At 47.2% G+C, this 20683-nt stretch overlaps 1 protein-coding gene and 1 pseudogene across 1 annotated transcript in view; one reads left to right on the top strand and one right to left on the bottom strand.

Annotated features, from left to right (window-relative positions):
• Positions 1-5441: 5441 nt before the first annotated feature.
• LOC144127118 (uncharacterized) overlaps positions 5442-20683 on the bottom strand; it is a 74466-nt gene continuing 59224 nt past the window's right edge. Inside the window, exon 3 of the mRNA XM_077660463.1 lies at positions 5442-7412. Coding sequence (XP_077516589.1) covers positions 7030-7412 — 383 coding nt within the window. The 3' untranslated portion in view covers positions 5442-7029. The remainder of the gene's footprint in view (positions 7413-20683) is intronic.
• LOC144093427 (uncharacterized) lies at positions 10333-13611 on the top strand (annotated as a pseudogene).

The raw sequence follows: 20683 nt of genomic DNA on the forward strand, positions 1-20683 counted from the left end.
GAATATAATGTTCACTGCAGGCAGTCACAGGTAAATAAGCACAGCAGATACACGTGTTCATGTGCATTGATGACATATGCGTCTAAGGGCTTCGAGAATGTCTCACACAAGCTGGTACAGCTTACTTAAGAAGCGCTAGTTAAAAACTGTTCGACACCAATAAAGCCAGGTTGTTGAGCACCTCGGCGACAGCAGTGTAGTGAAAGCAACAATAAATATGGGATCAGACGCTGATGCAAGGAGTACAGTTTCTATCCCGATTGTCGTGGCTCACGGAGCACTTCGATATAGCTGCATTTTACCAATAGCCATGGCAACCACGATAATGTACTTATATTGCAAGCATTTGTCTAAAATCCAGCTTCACTGCACGCTGCTAAGCAAAAATAAATTATAATCACAGCAGTTTACTGAAAGTGCTTTTGATTTTTAATCACGATTCACTATTATGGAAAACTCTGCATGTACAGTTCTGATCCAGAACCAAAGTGTTCATATTAATAAGGCATAATTGTTTATGGGTTCCTTGCTTTGAGAAGCGTAAGCATCTGCTGTGGTCTTTTTTTCTTTGTTGGCAATAAAATGAAATGCCCATGAATAAGAGCTGCACTAGTGGGCCCATATTGGATACTTCTGAATTGTGAAACACCGGTGAATGAGTTGCGACAATGGTTTTTGTTCGTACATAAGCGTTCCGGATCTGGTGATATGTTACAACCCAAACTTAACACTACTGCTTTGGCTCTGACCATGATCACATGCAGGGGAAGCTGTATTCATTCCATTTGTTACGCAAATATTTATTGCAGATATGGGCCCCCGCAGCCGGCAGGAAATAAAAAAAACTCTCCAGGTGTGAGAGCTGCCATGCACACCGATGTTTTCACACAGAATTCACAGTGCCGCCGGCATACCATCGTAATCCGGCCACTCATAGTCGCAAATTGCACTTTATGGAGCACAATGCCGCAGAATGCTGGTGACGCTTCTGTAGTCCCGGCAGAAAACAGCCCAATGGCCGTGCAGCCGAGGTCGTTTCGCATACGCAAAACACAACTTGCAGAATGGTCTCGTCGCACTCACGGCGGTTGTCTAACACAGTAGTACACCAGAACTACGATCGATATCGGTGATGGCTACGGCGCAGCACTACGACTTGTGCTCGCGATCACTGCAACCACTGCAACGATTGCGACTCGCTGCAGAGCTCGAAGTTAATTTCGTCACGTCGCACTCACGGCAGTTCTCAAACCCAGTACACACGCGTGCACCCGAACCAGGATCTGCTGTACAGCTCTGTAAATTTCAGCACTCGGAAAACAAGGCGTGCGTAGTAAGCTTTTCAAACGTAATTATACTTGCAGGCGAGATCACTGACTGACGCGAAAGCACTCGTTCCGACTGCAATCATTTTCACTACACTGACGTTTGTCACTGCGCTGTGAAGCTTGCTGTATGCACAGGAAATTCACCCTGGGGAGCTGCTTCTCTCTGCTGTTCGTCAAGATCGTAGCGCGAATAAAAAACACTTGAAGCCATCACAAACGGCTCCAAATAAACACATCGCGACACCGGCACTGTTACGTCTAGCGTAGCCGCTCGGTCACCTCAGTGCAGACGACGACAAAACAACTTGGGGGAAACTGCCGCTTGCCGCAGTTGCACACAGTGAAGCTCGAAGTCGCTGTCAACACTCGTAAATGTATTTCTCGGCACAGCTACCACCTACTAGGCCTGGTTAAGTATAGAGGAGGCACTGCCTGGTTTTTCACACCGCTTCGCGGGCGGCCATCTTGCTGAGGAGGCGCGGCCTGGCACCGGTCCGCTGCTACGTCACGGGACAGCAGCCAATAGCGTGATGCGACCATCCGCTCATGCGGAAAAAAGTTGAAGTTGAACCAACTTGTGCGCACAGGTGATGCATTCATGCGCTGCATTGTTGGCTCTTGCGAAGCCTTTGCGCACTGTCGCAATGATGCGTGCGCATGCGGGAAAAAAAGTAATCGTAGTGATCTAATGCAAGAGCTTATGATTCAATTTCCGAAATTTGGCTGCCCAAATACGATCGAAATTGAGACCGGGAGACTCCACCCACCGGCAGCGACCGCCATATTGAAAGCTCTCGTGTGGTCACTAGCACGTGCACGGAGCAACGTCGTCTTCTCTCGTTGCTGCAATATGCGCAGCGAAGTCTCATTCCCCCCTGCTCTTTCGCGGGCGATCGAAGTAGAAGTCGTCCCCCATATATGAATTACTGGTACCGCAAAAGCGATAATAACAGTAACGCAGTTTTTCTTCGGTATAGGTAGGGTCCGGTCACGCTATAGGCCGATGCGACGGCGAACGTCGGTCGGTGGGCTGATCGGTACGCAAATGCCGTCGCTGACGCAGTGGTCTGTCACGCTAGACCGACGACGACGCCAGCACCATCAACGATCGCGTACTGTAGTTAGAGTCAACTTAGTGGGAACCAGAAGAAAGTGGTAGGGGACTATAGTTGGTATGACATTCTATAAACTTAAGAATTTTAAAACTTATTGTACCGTATGCTAACCACGGCGATATACGCGATGTGCGTGCACCAGCGAAGATGTTCTTTCATTGGGTGCCTGCGCATAGAACCGATAGGCGAGGCAAGCGACACGGGCAGAAAACGCCACACGATGGTGCCGCTCGCCGCCGTCGCCTGGGCTTGTGCGGCCGAGCGAAAGCTTCACGCCCGGTGAGGCAACGGCCGGAAAAAACTGCGCTTGTGTACCTTATCCGTATTCAAAAAAGCGAAACAAGCAACTACATATCATATCTTCACACTTTTTTACTAATTAGTGAGGAACTTTTGCCATATTCTTGAAAATTCGGTTGACGGTGAACCGCCGGCACCTTTCGTGACGAGGCCTTGCGAGTACGCAGGATTCGTGTGTGCGATTTCGCCGATTGCGGAGAACGAATTCGCACGTTTTAGCGCCTGCGAATAGCTATCGAGCGTAATTTTGGCTACAGTGCCCTCAAAGCGATGGCTGTTTACACCGCAGGACGCGAGTACAATATGGGGGAAGTGCCGATATATGTGACCCGGTCTACCTAGCATGTGCAGAAGGCAGCTTGCAGCAGCCGGCGGCGTCGACTGTGGACAACAAATCTGGTTGTTGTCATTAATTCAAGTAATGAGCGAACGTTTATTTAGCTAAGCCGATTTAAAATTAAATTTTTGTGACTTAAGAGAAAGCAGATACAATTAGCGGAAATCGCCGGTATACTACGCGAAGCGTTCCCTATAGGCAGGCGATGTAGCATCATCAGCGATTATTGCAGTGTTATCATGGTAAGTAAATTAGTAAAAGTAAAATTTGTGAGCAAGAGCACGTAATATTTAAGATAAGGATAACCCACCTGGCATTTTATGCCACGCAAACGAGTAGTACTGTTTGCGCACAGCCATGTAAACAACCTCAGCGCGGAGCAGCAGTTGTAATCGTCGCACTCCTGGGGCGTTGTTGCATGAGCTTCGAGATTAGTCCATCTGTGGGCCAGCGTGAATTTTGGGACGCCGGGACGTAGAGAGAGACATTGAAACACGGAACACAGCACTGCATAGATGGAATCATACCAACTAGCCCAGAAGAATGCCATTTTGCAGTACCTCGATATTAGCAAACGCACAGCTCGGCGTGTTCGCTCAGTGAAGGTACCAAGACGCTGGGCAGCACTACAATCTATGAGAACTATTACAGAATTTACATAAGTCCGCACGTAACAGTCTCTACTCATCAGTCGTGACTGTGGCTCCGATGACAGCTCCCGAACCGTCAGCGTGGCCTAATTGCTGCCGACGCCGGCTTCTCGGCGCTCGGACATGCTTGATATCCGGCCACTGAAGCCAGCGCTCAAAAGCATATCACATGCTACATTAGGATGAGGCCGCTGAAGTGCTGGCTGGAGTTCTTTGCAAGAACTTCACTGTCATTATCGGCTACGGGATCAATCGTAACGCTGGCAAGACGCTGGTGTAAACGTAAACGAAGCAACGGTAGCGACGGCTGATACATGCCTTTAACGTCTGGCCGGCGGTAGCTTTTATTTCGACTGCTGCTAGACAGCACTACCGCACTGCTTGTTTCCAGCAATCACGGAGTACGAGCTTTACGTCATGTTTCATGCCACTTTTTCCTATTTCGGATCAGATAGTCCAGGGTTTGAATCGGAGCGGCGGGAAAAAGTTTCAACTTCGAATCCAAACCTCTTAGCAATAAATCCATCTTTCGCTGCTGGACAAGTGCCAACAAAGACAAAAGCCGAGCTATCGCACTTTGCTAACAAACAAAAAAAATTCATGGAGCAGTCCTCAGTCTCTTTAACTAGGTCATAGACCTAGCACGAATGAGACCTCAGATTACTGGCTCGGAAAGAAGTCTTTTCTGCGGAATTACAAAACCTGTAAAGCCTGCTCTCCAGAAGCGGAAGGATAAGATGTTCCCAGTAAACCGGGCGAGAGAAATTACTGAACGAGAAATGGGCATCCGGGTCCAGGGACAGCCCCCAAACTTACCAAGATATTCAGCATAGTGACTGTAGCGGACTCCCTATCAACCCGCGGACAAGACGCTCACCAAAAATCAAGCGAGCGCATGGCGACGGCTACAGACGATCTTCCTACCCACACCGGCTCTACACTCCAGAATACACCCAGAGAGATACACACCAACATGCAAATTGTGCTCACAATCAGTTCCTTTGGGAATGTCCAGACCTACCCTTCACACACCCAACAGTCATTACAACCAAACAGTGGGAGGCTCTGTTCCGCAGCTCGGAGCCACGACTCAAGTGAGGTAGGAGGGCTGCGGAGGCCGCCGCGGCTCATAACCTTGGGGCCGTCTGATATGCAACCTTTCCCTAAAATCTCTCCGAAATAAAGTTGTTACCCACCTACCTATTATTATACTTTAACAATGGCTTTTGAGACACAAAAAACACGAAGCAAGCAAGCTGGTTGACATTAAGTATCACCCAACTTCTCCTCCAGCTCGAGCAAAGAAGAAAAAAAAGATGCCAGCTGGGAGCTATTCCTCCGGTGCATTCTTTTTCCTTCTATGTAAAAACAAACACAAGGTCTGGGGGAAAAGACTACACACCGAAAACAATTTCACTTGTAGAATTTGAGCGTAAAATGCTGCAGGCATCACAAGGCACAATCATTAAAGGATTAAAAAAAATTTACCTCTTCATTTCCTGACCAAAATGCACGCGATTTTCATTCTTGTTGCATGAACGAAGAAATAAAGTCTTGTCGCGTTGCTTGGCCGAGAAAGGCCCGACAGGTTGGACCTGAACAGAATGTCTCAGTACCTCGTTAAGCAATCAGGATGCAAGCAGAACACACACACTCAATTCATTAAATTTTTATTTTCGTTTTAACAGAGATGTTCAGACAATCACTGATAACCACTGCGCAGCCTCGCTCGGACTGCGTGGTCGGTTTGACATCAAACATGAAAACTAAAATATGTGCTGTATCGACAGACCATTAAATTAAAAGCAGAAGGGAGAAAATGAAGTCCTACAAAAATTACTACATGAGCCATTTAAATATCAGATGAGGCAGTGTATTCGCCCCTTCAAAGCACAACAATGTTTTTAACTAGCAGGTCCCCGAAAGAGAGTGTAATGAAAAAAATAAACGACAGAAAACTGAAAAACACAAATCTCGTGACCACCTGCGGAGAGGAAAGCAATTGGTCATTTACAAAGAAAAGCAGAGGAACTCTCACATTGCCGGCCGGCCCGTAGTCTGGAGAAATGGCCCCGCTATCGGACGGAGTGAGTTTCATCAGTAAAAAAGCTGCTTGTCTGAAGAAAGCAGTTAGTCGTTTGTGTTAAATATTCGGCAGGAAGTGCTACCAGACAAATTCCTCGGTGGAAAAAGAAAGGCCAATATGTAACTTGAGCGCAGTGGTGTCTGAATGAAAACTGTGTTAACGTACAAACTGTGTTGGATTTACGGAACCAAGCAATTCCAATATGCCGTGAGGAAAGGAATGTATGAGGGAGTGAAAAAGAGGAAGAGTGCCTGTAGTGTAGGGTTCCGAAATAACTTTGACCATCTGAGGTTTAGTGTGCACTGATCCCTGCTGAAAAGTCCATTGGCTCCAATTGAAATTCCAACTGGTATTATATGGAACCAATTGGAGTTACTGGGTTCCGGTTTCGGAGTTACTGATCACAAAGATAACTTGCTTTCGAGGGTGGCCTGAAGAATGCAATTATTGCTTTGCTCAATAGGCATATGGGCTGAACATTGACCACAGATAGGCATATAACTGCAAAAAACATAATCGAAACGTCTGAGCTTAATCCAGGTTCAGTACAAAGCTCCTAAAGGCGCCATTCTTCAATATGTGATAGCTCAAGTCACGTGACAAGAAGCACAAAAGGCGAGGCATAAAGAATGCCGGCGTAAACCATGCAGTAATTTTTCATAAAAGCAGCATATCTTCCAGCTGATGTTTTGCCCCATTTCCGTTTTGCTATTTTTTATTACAGTGCTATTGACTCAAATGTTATAGAAAAGAAAGGATAGCTGATGGTAAATATTGCTAACATGACAGAATTCCGCGCAGTGGTCAGATGCTGCAGAGTTCTGAAACTGAACCAGTGACAATTCACCACACAATGTCATACTAGTGCTTCAAAAATTCTTATTAAATAAGGCATGCATGGTTAAAGCTTGATGATTTACCCCGAGACTAACCACAAGATATGAAACTCAAGGCAAATGGCCCTGGGAAGCATTGCAAGTTTCCAGGGTGGACTTTCCGTCATAACGAAGACTGGATGATCGAAAACAAAGAAAAAATGTAGCATACCAAGTTTGACTTTTGCTGGAGTTTCCTGCAGCATCACCGTTCACCACACTGCTTTCTTTCTCCTTTTCCAATAGCTCTTCAGATGTCATTGGATGCAGAAAACAGGGAAAGCAATAATGAAAGTATAACTGAGACTCGGAAAAAAAGGAGAGATCCACGGCACTGGTCACTTGTGGTCCAAATGCAGGATATGCACCACGTGTGTCCGTCCCTTGGGCGGCTTGCCGTCGGCGCCAGACTTGGCCGACTCGTGGGCGCCCACCTGAAGGGCCTCGCCCCAGATCTGGGTGATCTTGTCGATGGGATTTCGGCACCCTTTGCAGCGGCACTTCGCGCAGCTCGAGCCGGCCACGTAGCACGGGCACCGCTGGCCCAAGCACGTCAGATTGCCAGGGTTGATGCTCGCCGCGCCGCACAGGCAGCCCCGGCGCCCCGACGCCGACACCGGTGGCTGCGGGTAGTGCAGCACCGCAGCCGTGGGCAGCGCCGCCGTCGAAGTGGTGCCGCTGTACTCTGATGAGTCCGAACCTTTGCTGCTCAGCTCCAGCACTGCACATACACGCGCGCGTCGGACGTCAGTTGGCCACTGGCCCAGAACAACTGGCATACTTACGACCGTTTGCCGTTGTTTCAATTCTTTCGCCTATTTAGCAGCTGCTTCCGCGGACGGCACAGATGCGGACATCTCTTCTCGCGCGCCGGCGCTTAGGCGTGCGCGCCGCGTGGCTGCAAAAAAGCGGACCGCTCGCACAGAGAGATTTAATTTTACCATAGCCCGATCCGCGATCCGCTACCGTGATCCGTTTTCGCGGCGGCCCAGCTGCGCCTTGAAGAACCGGTTCGCGATAGCGTATCGCACTATGCTAAATATTTAATTCTTTCTTTTGCTCAGCAAACGAGCGTGACGGTAAGGCTTTTGTTCTTTCTGGTGCCAAGGCGTAGGATGCGCAACATAGTGGCATAATGGCGAAGCCTCCTCACTGTAGCAGTTCCACGCAGAGCCAGAATTAACAGAACGCACTATACGGTCGCATAGTGCGTGTCACAGGCACCTGTTGCCATCCGGTAGCTCTGCGCACAACATTGCGCGCGAGGAAAATTACACGATAAACGCAATTGGTGTTTGCTGCTAATTCGGGCTGGGTGGCTCTTACACTACGGTATATGGTAGCTCCAAGAAAAGGCCTGAGAATATATGCCCACCGCAGCATTTTCGCTACACTGAGAGGGAGAATAATATGACACAGAAAATTCACTGAGTATTCAAAAATCCATTAAATACAATGGCAGGAAAATGCAGTCTTAATAGAATTTAACACTTGCTCTTACTGACTTACCCACATAAACCCAGATTGAACACAACATTCCACAGCACGGTCTCGTAGAAAGAATTTATGAAAACTCAAACCTCCCCGCAGAAGTAAACATTTGAGCTTGTATAGTTCGGACAAACGGAGAATAAAATGCGCAAAATTTTAGTACGCTCTGTCCGAAAAAGCTTATCAAGACCAATAAAATTTTATTTATCTAGCGCTCGCCCTTCCCCAGACTCAAGTACAGTCAAACCCGAATATCTTGAAATGGAAGGGAACGCGAAATAGCTCAATATATCGATGATTCGATATATAAAAATAGCAATAGATAAACTTGTCTGTAACCTACAAGCAAGAATACATTGCGCTAGTGCAGCGTTATACTTGCAGCTACATGCTGCCCGCCGGCGTTCTGGCAGCGCATAGCTCTCAAGGCACTGCTACGTGTAACCTGCTTTGCATCGAAGCTGCTATGGATGGTGCATTGGAACTAGCCGCTACCTTATAGGGTACATAACCGTGCCACCGCAACATTATAAATAGAATTATCGGTCATTAAAATCAAGGTACACTAGGTTTCCACAATGCCTTGTCAGGGCCGCCGTCAACCTTTAGTTATATTGGCTGGCTTGGCAGCATGACAGCGATGTGGCGTGGAAAATGAGTACAAGAGACCGAAGGCCACCCTCAAGCAAACCCTCATTCACCTCGTCAAGCGGATTCACAGTGCTGATGCCGCTGCAAGCAGCTGCCAAAGGCCGAGCAGCTAATCAGTCCCGGAAAGTGACCGAAGAGTGCAGTTAGGAGAAGCACCACTTGCACGGCCGGTGCGCAGTTCGATGCACAGCGCAACTTTCATACATACTTTTACATGGCATATTCCAGGGGATAATCTGTGTGTTCGATAGAGCCAATATTTGAAATATCTGGACTCTACTGTAATACGATCTGCGCCAAACATCCTAAAGTACACTCAAAGCTGTTTTTTTTGCAAGACTGCTATAAGCAGGTGTTGTGTTTTGAATAAGCATGCAGCAAATCAGGAAATATGAGGGGAAATAATTACTGTACCAGTGGGAAAAGATGCAACTCTCTCTTCCAGCATGTCCGGGTGACGAGTTATATTACTAGGACTTTTATGAAAAGCTCGCCGTTTCCGAATAGGACACCATTTCTAGATCTACGTGGCTAACTTCGCTGTGTGAGCCAATTCAGTGTCGGTGATGTTTATGACTGGCAACACACGCAATGCGTCACAACGGTAAGGACTGTTGGGAATTAGGAAGAACACTAAGTAGCAGAGATGTAGTCTCTTCCGCACAGCCTGAAGGTGACCTTATGATAACGCCTCGCTGAACGAATTAAGCGTATCTTCCACCACACCAGTGGGTGCCTTTTCAATAGCTGATGTAGTCAAAGCTGCCTCCACATCAGGTGCAGAATTAAGAAGGCCAGCATATAATAATGATTTTGTTTTAATTCCAACAATGCACAGGCATCTGTTCTAAAGGATCTGTTAAACACGCTGATGACATCGCCGTATGGGTAAAATAACTGCGGCACAGACAGCAGTTAGATGAAGTGGAAGAACCGTAGTTGAAAGCATGCTTTCCGCCACAAACTCGGCAGCGCATCACAGATTTGAACGCTCTACCACTGCGCACTTGCCGCCTGCAGTTCTAGATACGAACAAGCTAAAGAAGCTGACAGTCTATGTGGTATACAAATGAAGTTCTGGCGAGTAGAAGGAGCCAGAAAATGTATGAATAGCCGATCCTGTCTTCCTCTCAGCTGCAACAGCACACCAAATTGACACGATGCACCGGCATCCTCGAAGCTCTCGAGCACATTCCAAAGAGATGAAAGTGAGCCCACACTATGCTTCTAATGCTGGCTAGATGATGTAGATGTGAACCATTATTTGCCTTTTCATTCTTAAAAGCCTTACAGAGAACAGAGACCTCGGAAATATCCGTGCGAGACTTTCGGCTGCTTCCAATTATTGCTCTGGGCCGCGTTGTCTCCGTGTCATCCCCGATCTCTTATTCGAACGAAACAATCCGGCCTTGGTCATAATCAAGTAGCATTCGGCGAAGGCGCTTATCGCAACTGTGGTAAGCACGGGAAGAAACTTTCACTTATAGCGATAGCCTACCATGGTACCCAATGTCTTCCACTGCTTTTGCCTGCTTCGTTTTGTGACGGTGGAGGTATGCGTTCCTCTAGTCCTTGTAGGCTGCACTTGACAAAATATGCTGGTATATTTATGTCGTGTCCATTGTAGTCTCGTGTTAATTGCAGGACTAAAAGGTTAACTTACTGAGAACTACAGCGCAGTAGCAACACGGACAAGAAAGTCGGACACAAACACAGATGCTGGCTAACAACCTTGCCAGCGCCTGTGTTTGCGTCCGTCTTTCTTGTCCGTGTTGCTACTGTCTGTATTCCTCAGTATGATGAACCAACAAGCCAGCCACTACATATTAAGGTTAACTTCATCAGGCGAGGTGAAGGGCACAAAATTTTAGTTCAGTGAAATTGTGTATAAATACACAGCTTTTGCCAAAATACAGAAGGAGAAAACTAAATCTAGCATACACTTTGAAGCGCATGCTTGTTTGAGTTCTCTCTTTATCTGTAAAAAAGTTATACATGGTGCCACTGAAACTGAACTTATTACTCTCTGCCGTGCATTATCTATAATTCCTTTTTTTATACTGTGTGTCTTGAATCACGCTGTGTGTTTCATGATGCTTCCGAACCAACTATTCCGCCTTAATGCAGTGTAAAGTACTGCTTTTAAACTTAAGCTTCCTAAAAAGTTGTAGTGCATGGTTAACCTGGAAGCTTTCTCCGTCCAGCTTACTGGCACGAGGCGTATATTTAAATGGCCCTCTGCAGCACTTTGTATTTGATAGCGTAATGATTTTTGAGTGGACAACTGTCAAATGTGCTCATGAGGTTGTAAATAAATATTTCTTTGCTAGAATGAATTTAGAATTTTATGCATGAGATCCCTGAGCAAGGTTTTCGAAGTCGGGTTCTTTGCTTGCTATGCTCGCGCAAAAGTGGCCTAGATACTGGCCACACTTTATTCACGCTTTCTGGTGAATAGCACAACCCTCTCAGATTTAGGCCGAATGAATGTGCACATGCTTGCTTTCTGCCGATTCGTGAAGAATGCTGTCATGCATGGTCAAGTCCTAGCTTAGTGTTTAACCTGCCTTTTAATGCTGCTCTTGATGTTGAATATTGCAATCTGCCTCCATTGCATATGTTTCGGTAGCTGGCCGTGTCAACAGTGCCTTCTTTTGCAGCAGTGAGGACAAGAAAAATCCTTCAGTATTTTTTTTCAGTCTTGAATAATGTATTTATCTTCATTGCAGGTTTTTGCGTGGCTGGCCATGCCAGGAATGCTGTCTTATACAGCAGTCAGGTTTGGCAAATATACTAAAAAGTTTAAGTACTTGACCCTGAATGCAAAATTTAGTATCATAACGTGTTCATAATGAAGGCCATGTCAACAATGACTTTTGATTCACAACTCCAGGAGCCACTCATACAGGTGAAAGAAACTTAAATGGCCAAAAGTGCCTATAGTAACACGGCAGGGGAGGATTTATGGGGGAGGGGCTGTCGCCTCCTTCCCAAAACCTGATATTTTACACAGGAAAACCATACAGAACCCCTTTCTCTCTAAGAAAAAAGTCCAAGAAATAAATGTTTAAAATGGGACCGCCCCCCTTAAGAATGATCCATAAATACTAACTTGTACCACTGCAATATAGCATGGTTCACATCCACAGATCTAATTTGGTGTATAATATACATGACAGTAACTTTTCAGACTGCTTCTAGAAGTTTAGGAGTACCCACTGGCTGCAGTAAATGTTCCACAGTGTTGTGCATTATTTCAATGCTGTGTTTCATATTTAACGTGCAGAGCTGCAGCTATATGCACCAAGTTTCTTTACTTGGTGAAATACTAGCTTGTAATGTCACTGCATAGGCTTCTGCTTGTGACGCCATCAAGGGAGGATGCTTTTTGTGGAGCTACAGCGACCTTGTTCGAAGCTAAGTGCTTTTGATATTTGTTTTTGTACATGCTGTAGGGGTGGTGGTTTTAAGCCGTGTTAGGGGCAGGATGGCTAGCGGATGTGCGTGTGCCGTAGGGCTTTGTTTGGGAATTTTGGCGGGCTTTTACATTAAGTAGTTAGCCAGACGATGGGTTCGCAAGCTAGGAAAGCCAGGGTGGATGGGGAGCTAGTGCAGTGCGAGGAGTGAAAGCGTTGGTATTATTTGGATGAGATTGATTTTGGGAGCTTAGCCAAGGCAGTCCAAGAGGCTAGCTTCGCGTTCAAGCTGTGTAAGCATTATGAGGAGGCCGTTCGGACGTTGGAAGTGGAATGGGCAGCGAGGATTAAGGAACTCAATGGGGACCTGAAGGTGGAGCGAGAGGAACAGATTAAGCTAGAAACTCAGGTCGCCAAGTCGCTTAAGAGGGAGGGGACTAAGGCCGTCCTGATGGAGCGAATTGTAAGCAAGCTGAAAGACGAGCGGGAAAACCAGGCCCAGCTAGAAGAGCAGGTGGAAGAGCTCATGTTACGGCAGGCAGGTCACTGCGGTTCGGGGCAGCGTCAGGTGATGGACGAGGAGAGTGTGGTACCTCTAAAGACAGTTGTTCCTCACGCAGAAGGTAGCTGTAACAAGGAGGATCATCGACCCTACCGCGCGGCAGCGCAGCAGGCTTTGAATGGGGAAGACGGAAAGGTAACAACGGACATGATGACATGCAACAGAAGTGTACGACAGCAGGAGAGCCGGCTAGCGCGATTCGGAGGGCAACAGTCGCAGGCAGGAAGCGAACGGTTACAGCACAGAAGGGTTCTGGTAGTAGTGGGTGACTCAAACATAGCGAGGGTTGAGGAATGCATTTTAATGAGAGTGAAGGCGGACAGGTGGGTGCAGGTGGAGGCCCAGTCAGGGAAGTGCATGGTAGATGCAATGACCAAAGCTCAGGAGGTGGTAGGGGACAACATGGATAACGAACACCTTGTAGTTATCCATGCTGGTCTCAATGATGTGCTTAAGGGGAGGAGCCAGAATCTCGAGAAACAGAAGCGGGGATGTGTAGCCTTAGAGAGGCCTCTGAGAGGGTGCATGTGACCATATGCACAATTTCAGAGGTCCAGAGGCAGTCTAGCGGGATGAAAAGTAGGGTAGTTGAGGCTAATACTCTAATTAGATTAATGAGTCAACGACTAGGATACGAGGTAAAGGAAGTTAACAGGAATGAGTACAAGGCCGGCTTCCACCCTTTTGCACAGGATGGCATTCGCTACAGTGGTGCCACTGGCAAAGAGGGTGGGGGTAGGATAGGTCGCCAGGCTACAGCGTTTCTGGGGGGACCAAGAGCCCTGAGGGCACGAGTGTAGACAAGGATGAACCAAGATCAAAGGGACGATGGAACCATAGGAGAAGAAATAGACGCAAGCACCAGTGCTAAGTTAATTCAGATATAGGGTAAATTAACATGCATGGTGGCAGGAATAGGCTGAAATGGGAAGAACTAGAAGAACAGTTAAGGCAGGAGGAATTAATGGTACATGGTTCAGTCGAAACACGTCTTAGGGACATGGAGCAACAACCTTGTAATCCAGACTATGCATGGTTTGGTTTGGTTTATGGATGTTTCACGTCCCAATGCGACTCAGGCTATGAGAGACGCCGTAGTGAAGGGCTCCGGAAATTTCGACTACCTGGGATCGAACACGCGTCTTTCGGGCCAGCAGCCGAGCCAGACTATGCATGGGAATATTGCAATAGAACAGAGGGCAGCAGAAAGGAGATGGAATTAGGACGTTCATACATAAAAATTGGAGGACGCTTAAGCTTCGCCTTTAAGAGTGGAACGCGACAGCATGTTGTAGCACTGCCAGGGAGCCCACAGAACGCCATCGCCCGTTCGGCGCGACGCCTTGCCTGTTAGACAACTGGCTCTGCTGCGTACCGTGAAACGGACGCGCGGAGTGGCAAATGACTTAAAATCGCTGCCAGGCGCCTTGCCGAAACGCGCAGTACTCAAGTTGCAGTCGTAGTTCGTCGGCACATCGTTCTTGACAAACCCGATGCCACGAACGCCAGCATAGCTTCCGCGCCGAACGAATGGGCAGCAAGCCGCAAGCTTCGTGGTGAGCGCGCTTTGGATGTGTGCTGCGTCGTTCGCCGCTCACCGCGTGATTCCTGCGTGCCCGCACGGCCCCACTGCGCCCGAACGAGACGAGCGGGAGGCGCTGCTGTCGCGCGCTATCTGTTGGGGCAGTGGCGTACATTGCAAGGAGGAGGAGGAGGAGAGAGAGGAGGGATTTTTCGCTCACGGCCAACGAGGAAGACAGAAAAATGGTAGATTGTATCGCAAGCGACGTTGATGAGCTAGGAGGACAGGGCGAGATAATTATATTAGGCGACATGAATGCACACATAGGAGACCTGGATGGGTACACAGATTCGACAGAAAGCATACTGCTGGATATGTGCGACAGGCATGATTTCTTTGCATGCAACAGTACCGAGAAATGTAAAGGGCTCGTGACTTGGGAGGCAGGGAGTCTGCACTCGACGATAGGTTATGCACTTATGTCACATAGGATGTATAATAGGTTAGGGGTAATAAGCATACATTACCATGGCTCCAGAAGTCTAGGCAATGACACACAAACGTATCAAGCCGTGTTCCAGAAGAGAAACAAATGTAGAACTGAAGGGAGATGTACAATCAGACGGAAAATTTTACTCAGAAAAGCAATTTGAAGCAGCAGCCAAGCAAATTGAGAAAAAAATATTTCAGGATAAGGAAACACAATGGACTTATACCATATTAATTCGATTACTTGAGCTAGAGCTAGCTAAGGTGCGAGTGAGGCCAAAAGGGAAAAAAAGACGCAAACCCAAGAGTTGGTGGGGTGAGGAGCTCAAGAAGGCTATAGTAAAACGTCAAGAAGCGTCCAAGGAACGCAGATATTCCAAGAAGAGGGGAGAAGGCAAAGCTGAAGTAGACAGGAAACGGGATACCTTCATAAAGTGTAGAAGGAAAGCATCCTATTTGATCAACGAGAAAAATTAGAAGAAACGGTGCCCAGTGGATGTCAAAAGTATATAAAAAAGATAGAAAAACAGCTCATAAATTTCGGAAACTTCTCAACTCCATGAGTAATAAGACAAAGCTAGAGCAAAGGTTTATAGTTACAGACCAGGGCATTCGGCTAGAAAGGGACGAAGCAATAGAACATATAGGAACAAGGATGACAGCAAAATTTTAAAAACAAGGAAATGTTGCACATAATTTATCGAAGGAGGCTAGTCCGGTTACTGCAATTGTTTCACTTGGACAAAGAAAGTGGGAAAGAGCAGAGAAGAAGGTTCCTAGTAGCACGTCGAGAGGACCAGATGGTATTGTGACTGTGTTAATAAAGAAGCTAGGTCCAAAATCCAAGCAAACATGAAGAGAAGTAGTGAGAAAAATTATAGTGGATGGCAAAGCCGTTGATGGTTGGCCATTAAGCAGGGAAAGAGGGACAAAGCTGTCATAAACAACTAGCCCCATAACAGTGATGTCTGTGGTTTACAGGGTGGTGATACAGATTATCAAGGACAGACTGCAGGCTTGGGTGGAGAACGAGAGTGTGCTAGGGGAGCTAAAAAAGGGGTTCTGGAAACAAAGGAGGTCGGGAGACAATCTCTTTTAATTGACGCAGTGTATGGAGATTGCTGAAAAGGAATACAGGCCCTTATGGCTAACGTTTCTGGATATCAGGGGAACCTATGACAACGTTATTCAAGAGGATTTGTGGGACATACTGGGCACATTGAATGTGGAAGATGGAGTAATTAATCTTTTAAGAGAAATCTGTACAGATAGCGGAGTGCTTATAAAATGGGAGAAAAAATGTATCAGGGCCTTTAGCGGTACAGGGGGGCTTAGGCAAGGATGCCCTCAGTCTAGTTTATTGTTCACGTTGTACCAAAAAGTGTTAGAGATCAAACTAAAGAGGAGCGGATTAGGCTTCAATCTTTCTTTTTTCAAGCAAGGCGAAAGGATTAAACACTCACTACCGGGAGTAATGTATGGGTATGATACAGTGCTTATGGCTGACAACAAGGAAGATTTGTAGAAGTTGATAGACATCTGCAGTACAGAAGGAGATAGATTAGGTTTCAAGTTGAGAGAAGAAGAGTCTGCCGTCATGACATTTAATGATGAGGGCGGCGAGCATAGAATACAGGAGTTCATGCTAAAAGTAGTGGATAAGTACAAGTATTTTCGGGTGTAGATAAATAACGGTGCTGAATATCTGACAGAGCATGAAAAATATGCAATGACTAAAGCTAGTAGGAATGCAGCTTTCATGAAAAATTGGGCATTGTGGAATTACAATACGTACGAAGTGCTAAGAAGGATCTCGAAAGGAGTGATGGTTCCTAGTCTGACTTTCAGCACTGCGGTTCTGTGCATGATACCAGATGTTCAAGCAAGGTTAGAAATTAACCAACCTGGCGTAGGGAGGCTAGCTTTGGGAGCACATGGCTACATATCAAATCAGAGGGCACAGGGTGACATGGGATGCACGTCGTTCGAGAGCAGAAAAGCTAATAAAAAGATAGCATTTGAGGAGTGCTTGAGAGAAAAGCGGGAAAGCAGTGAGCTAGGAAAGTTTTCAGTTAGCTGTACATGAGGAATGTGGATACAAAATGGTGAAAGCGAACTAGAAAATTGACAAGCAAATATCTGGACAGCAGTTAGTGGGGCAAATCAGCAATTGTTGGTTAAGAAAAAGGTTAAAGAAACAGAGAGCACTGTGGAAAACAGAGATGCTGATGAATAATTATCAGACATCATTCCAGTGTACATAAACACATGGACAAAGAGAGCAGACACTACAGACGCCGGGCCTGAACAATGCTCTTGGCATCACGACAAAGCCACCCTTTGCCACCGCTAGCCTCCAAGCGGTCAATGCTAGATCCACTTTTTATTACCTGAAGAACAAAGTTTTAGCCCTGATGGTTGCAAAAAAAGAGGGGGGCTTTGTCGTGATGCCTAAAGCATTGTTTATGCAAGGCGTCTATGGTGTCTACTCTCTCTGTCCGTGTGTTGCTGCACGCTGGAATGATGTCCCATAATTATACCCAGAACCAACTAGCCCAGCCCTACATGCTTATCCATGCTGACGAAATTGGCACTGGGAAAATACACAATCTTGAAGCAGGAAATTGCCAAAGAAAATATCTACGAGAATTGTAGCGGAAGCTCTTTTGTTCGAGGCCAAGACGGGAGTTCTCTGGACTAGAGTCAGGTACCACAAGATACGCGTTATGCGGTGCGTGTGGAGAGGAGGAGGAAGCGGCTGAACACATGATACTTTTCTGTAAAGGGCTTCACCCTACAGTGGAAAGCAACAGGGTTGATTTATTCAAAGCATTGGGGTTTAAGGACAGTGAAGGAAAAGTAGATTTTAACTGGACAGAAGTACAAGCAAAGGTTATCTGATTGGTGGCTAAAATCAAGATTGAAATTTCACGAGTCATGGCTAGGTGGCTTGAGCCATCACCGGATTTAAAGGGTTCAGCCTCATCCATTCATTAGTCCATCCTTCCGTCCATCCGTCCAGTACACTTTAATTGCGATCCACAATACAGACAATGAGAGTCAATTTACGTACGTAATGAACGCATCACATTATATTTCTTCAACATAACCACAGCCGTCATTGCAACTCGATGCATATGTGCATTCTTATTCCAATAAGTACTTTATACCTCAAATAACACTATCACAGGACATCGGCACAATAATCACGTGTGAGAAAAGGCCTCAAAATTCAGTTAGAGCTTCATTACACTAAGAGAGCTTAGAGCAATAATGTTCATACAATACACGAAAGGTGGCAAACGAAATCTAGAAATCATATCGACAGTTTAAACATTTTCACTGTCGCAAAGCGCGAAAATGATTCACCTTTTTCACACTTCTTGACCATGACCTCAGCCAGAAAAGCAATAGCCAACCTACTACAGGAAACGAATCTAAAAATACAGACTTGACTTCGATAAGAACAAATTAAATTGAGCCCGGCACGTCCCCGAGGCAAGTACACTCGCTATACACTTACGTCACAAACGTTGAGCGGCAACTCCATGAACGCTTCCTCGCGCATGTGAGGAGCGCCTGCGCTCCCAGCGCCGCGACGAACGTCGAAAAGGTGCATGTACCTCCATGCTCCTGGCGCTGGCTCATTCCTCCTCTCGGGCCCACGGAAGAAATTTCAAGGCGTGAAGAAAGGGGGTTTAGGGGGAGGGGGGGGGGCTCTCAAAGGACAACTTAAACAGCGAAGAAGAGTGGAAAGAGCGCCAAGCCATGAAAAAAAAGCCCCCGAGAGCCCCACAGTCATCCGATTGTTGTAAACCAGATCCCGCTTCTGACGCGCGCGCGAGCGCCCGTGCGCAGGTGCGGATATCTGACATGCCAGATATCTGTGCCACCGCTCGCGCCTGCTCGCGCGTCGCACCTCGCGCATGCGGATAGCTCCAGCGTACGCCCGTGCGCGTAGGCGCTCTGCCCGTACGTCTAGGATGTGCCCATCGAGCTGGGGCTTTAAACTCTTCAAACGGGCATTCAACAGAGTTTCTATGTACTAAGAACAAATCGAGCGCAGCTGTTTCCTTTACTATATCGCTCTCAGCCCATATGTCATGACCCCCGCCGCTGATACAAGCGCAATCGCCGATAAAGCAATAAAATGACAGTTATATTATAATCAACACCAGTTACAATCGCTGAGCGTTGCAAGAACACGCATAAGTAGCAAAGAGGTTTCACTGCCAATGGAAACGGGAGCGCGAATGGCACACGCACACTGCACGCACAATTAAGAATCGAAACATTGCCACAATACGCCGACGCGCACTCCGTAGCGCAAGACTGAAATACTGGTGGACGAACAGCGCGAATGCCCCACAGTGAACAGCGGCGGTCTCTTGACCGACGGCTCCGAGCAGTGTCGCAGTATACGAAATACCCGTGCTATCGTTGTCGCCGAGCGCGCTCAGATCCTTGCACGCAACAAGAGTTTCGCACTGAATTCCACCTTGAGATATCGGTGAACGTCGTAAACGTCAGCCTGTGAGCACGACCAAAAACAGAAACTCGAGCAGTTAAGGAAAGTGGGCCTACGCCGCACCTCAAATGGTACGCCGTGGCCCGCTGCTGCCGCATTGTTTGTAAACAGCAACTATGAGATAGACACGTTGTGCGCTGAGCGCGTAGGAGGAGGAAACGGCTGAACACTTGGTACTTTTCTGTAAAGGGCTTCACAGTGAAAAGCAGCGGGGCTGATTTATCCAAAGCATTCGGGTTTAAAGACAGCGAAGGAAAGTAGATTTTAAGAGGGTAGAAGTAACCAAGCGAAGGTTGTCTGATCGGTGGCTAAAATCAAGACAAAATTTCACAAGTCATGGCTAGGTGGCTTGAACCACCGCCTGATTTAAAGGATCCGTCCGTCCGTCCGTCCATCCAGCACAGACGGCACGGAGTTCGAGCACTCTAGACAGGTCTGTGGACGACTGTACAAATGATGTACCACCGGAACTGCAGAACACTTGGCACTGCGATTACGAACACGCCGATAACAAGAGTGCCGGGCTCATCTTTTTCCGCTGCAGCTGCAAATTTTAACGAATGCGCGGGAGCGAAAAGCCCGAACTGAAGTGCGAACGGCGGTGTACTCGCATTACGCCTTAGAACGCGCATGCGCAGACGAATTGTGTCCGTGCGCTGACACCATGGAGCGATCACGCCGCCGACAAAAAGCGCCAACGATACTGCCTGCGGAGGAGAATCGAGATTACACCGGGCATCGAGGCATATAACAATAGTTGGTTTTTGGGAAAGGAAATGGCGCAGTATCTGTTTTAATATATCGTTGGACACCTGAACCGCGCCGTAAGGCATAGGATAAAGGAGGGAGTGAAAGAAAAAAGGAAGAAAGAGGTGCCGTAGTGAAGGGCTCCGGAATAATTTCGACCATCTGGGGAGCTTTAAATGCACTGACATCGCACAGCACACGGGCGCCTTACCGTTTTTCCTCCATGAAGAAACGGTAAGGCGCCCGTGTGCTGTGCGATGTCAGTGCACGTTCGTAGCGGATTCCGGGATTCTTTAACGTGCAATGAAATTTCAAGCGAAGAGCGTTTCTTATCCTTTTTTCTCCTTTCACCTCGCCAATGAGCGGCCGGCGGGGCTGGGATCAAAACAGTTGCGTTGCAGACAAGTAATTTATTCGCGTTTTGGTTTGCCACCTAGGCAACTGCATTGTGTTGTCTGGATAAAATACTCTGCCTTTGAACCGAGCGCCGCAGTCAGTGAGCCAGCACGGCGAGTCGAGAAGTGAGACGAGTCTCGCGAAGAGAGCTCTCGCGCAATCGCCGCGTTTCCATCCAAAGTTCCACAAC

Source organism: Amblyomma americanum, chromosome 1 (assembly GCF_052857255.1).
Source record: "Amblyomma americanum isolate KBUSLIRL-KWMA chromosome 1, ASM5285725v1, whole genome shotgun sequence".
Lineage (NCBI taxonomy): Eukaryota > Metazoa > Arthropoda > Arachnida > Ixodida > Ixodidae > Amblyomma > Amblyomma americanum.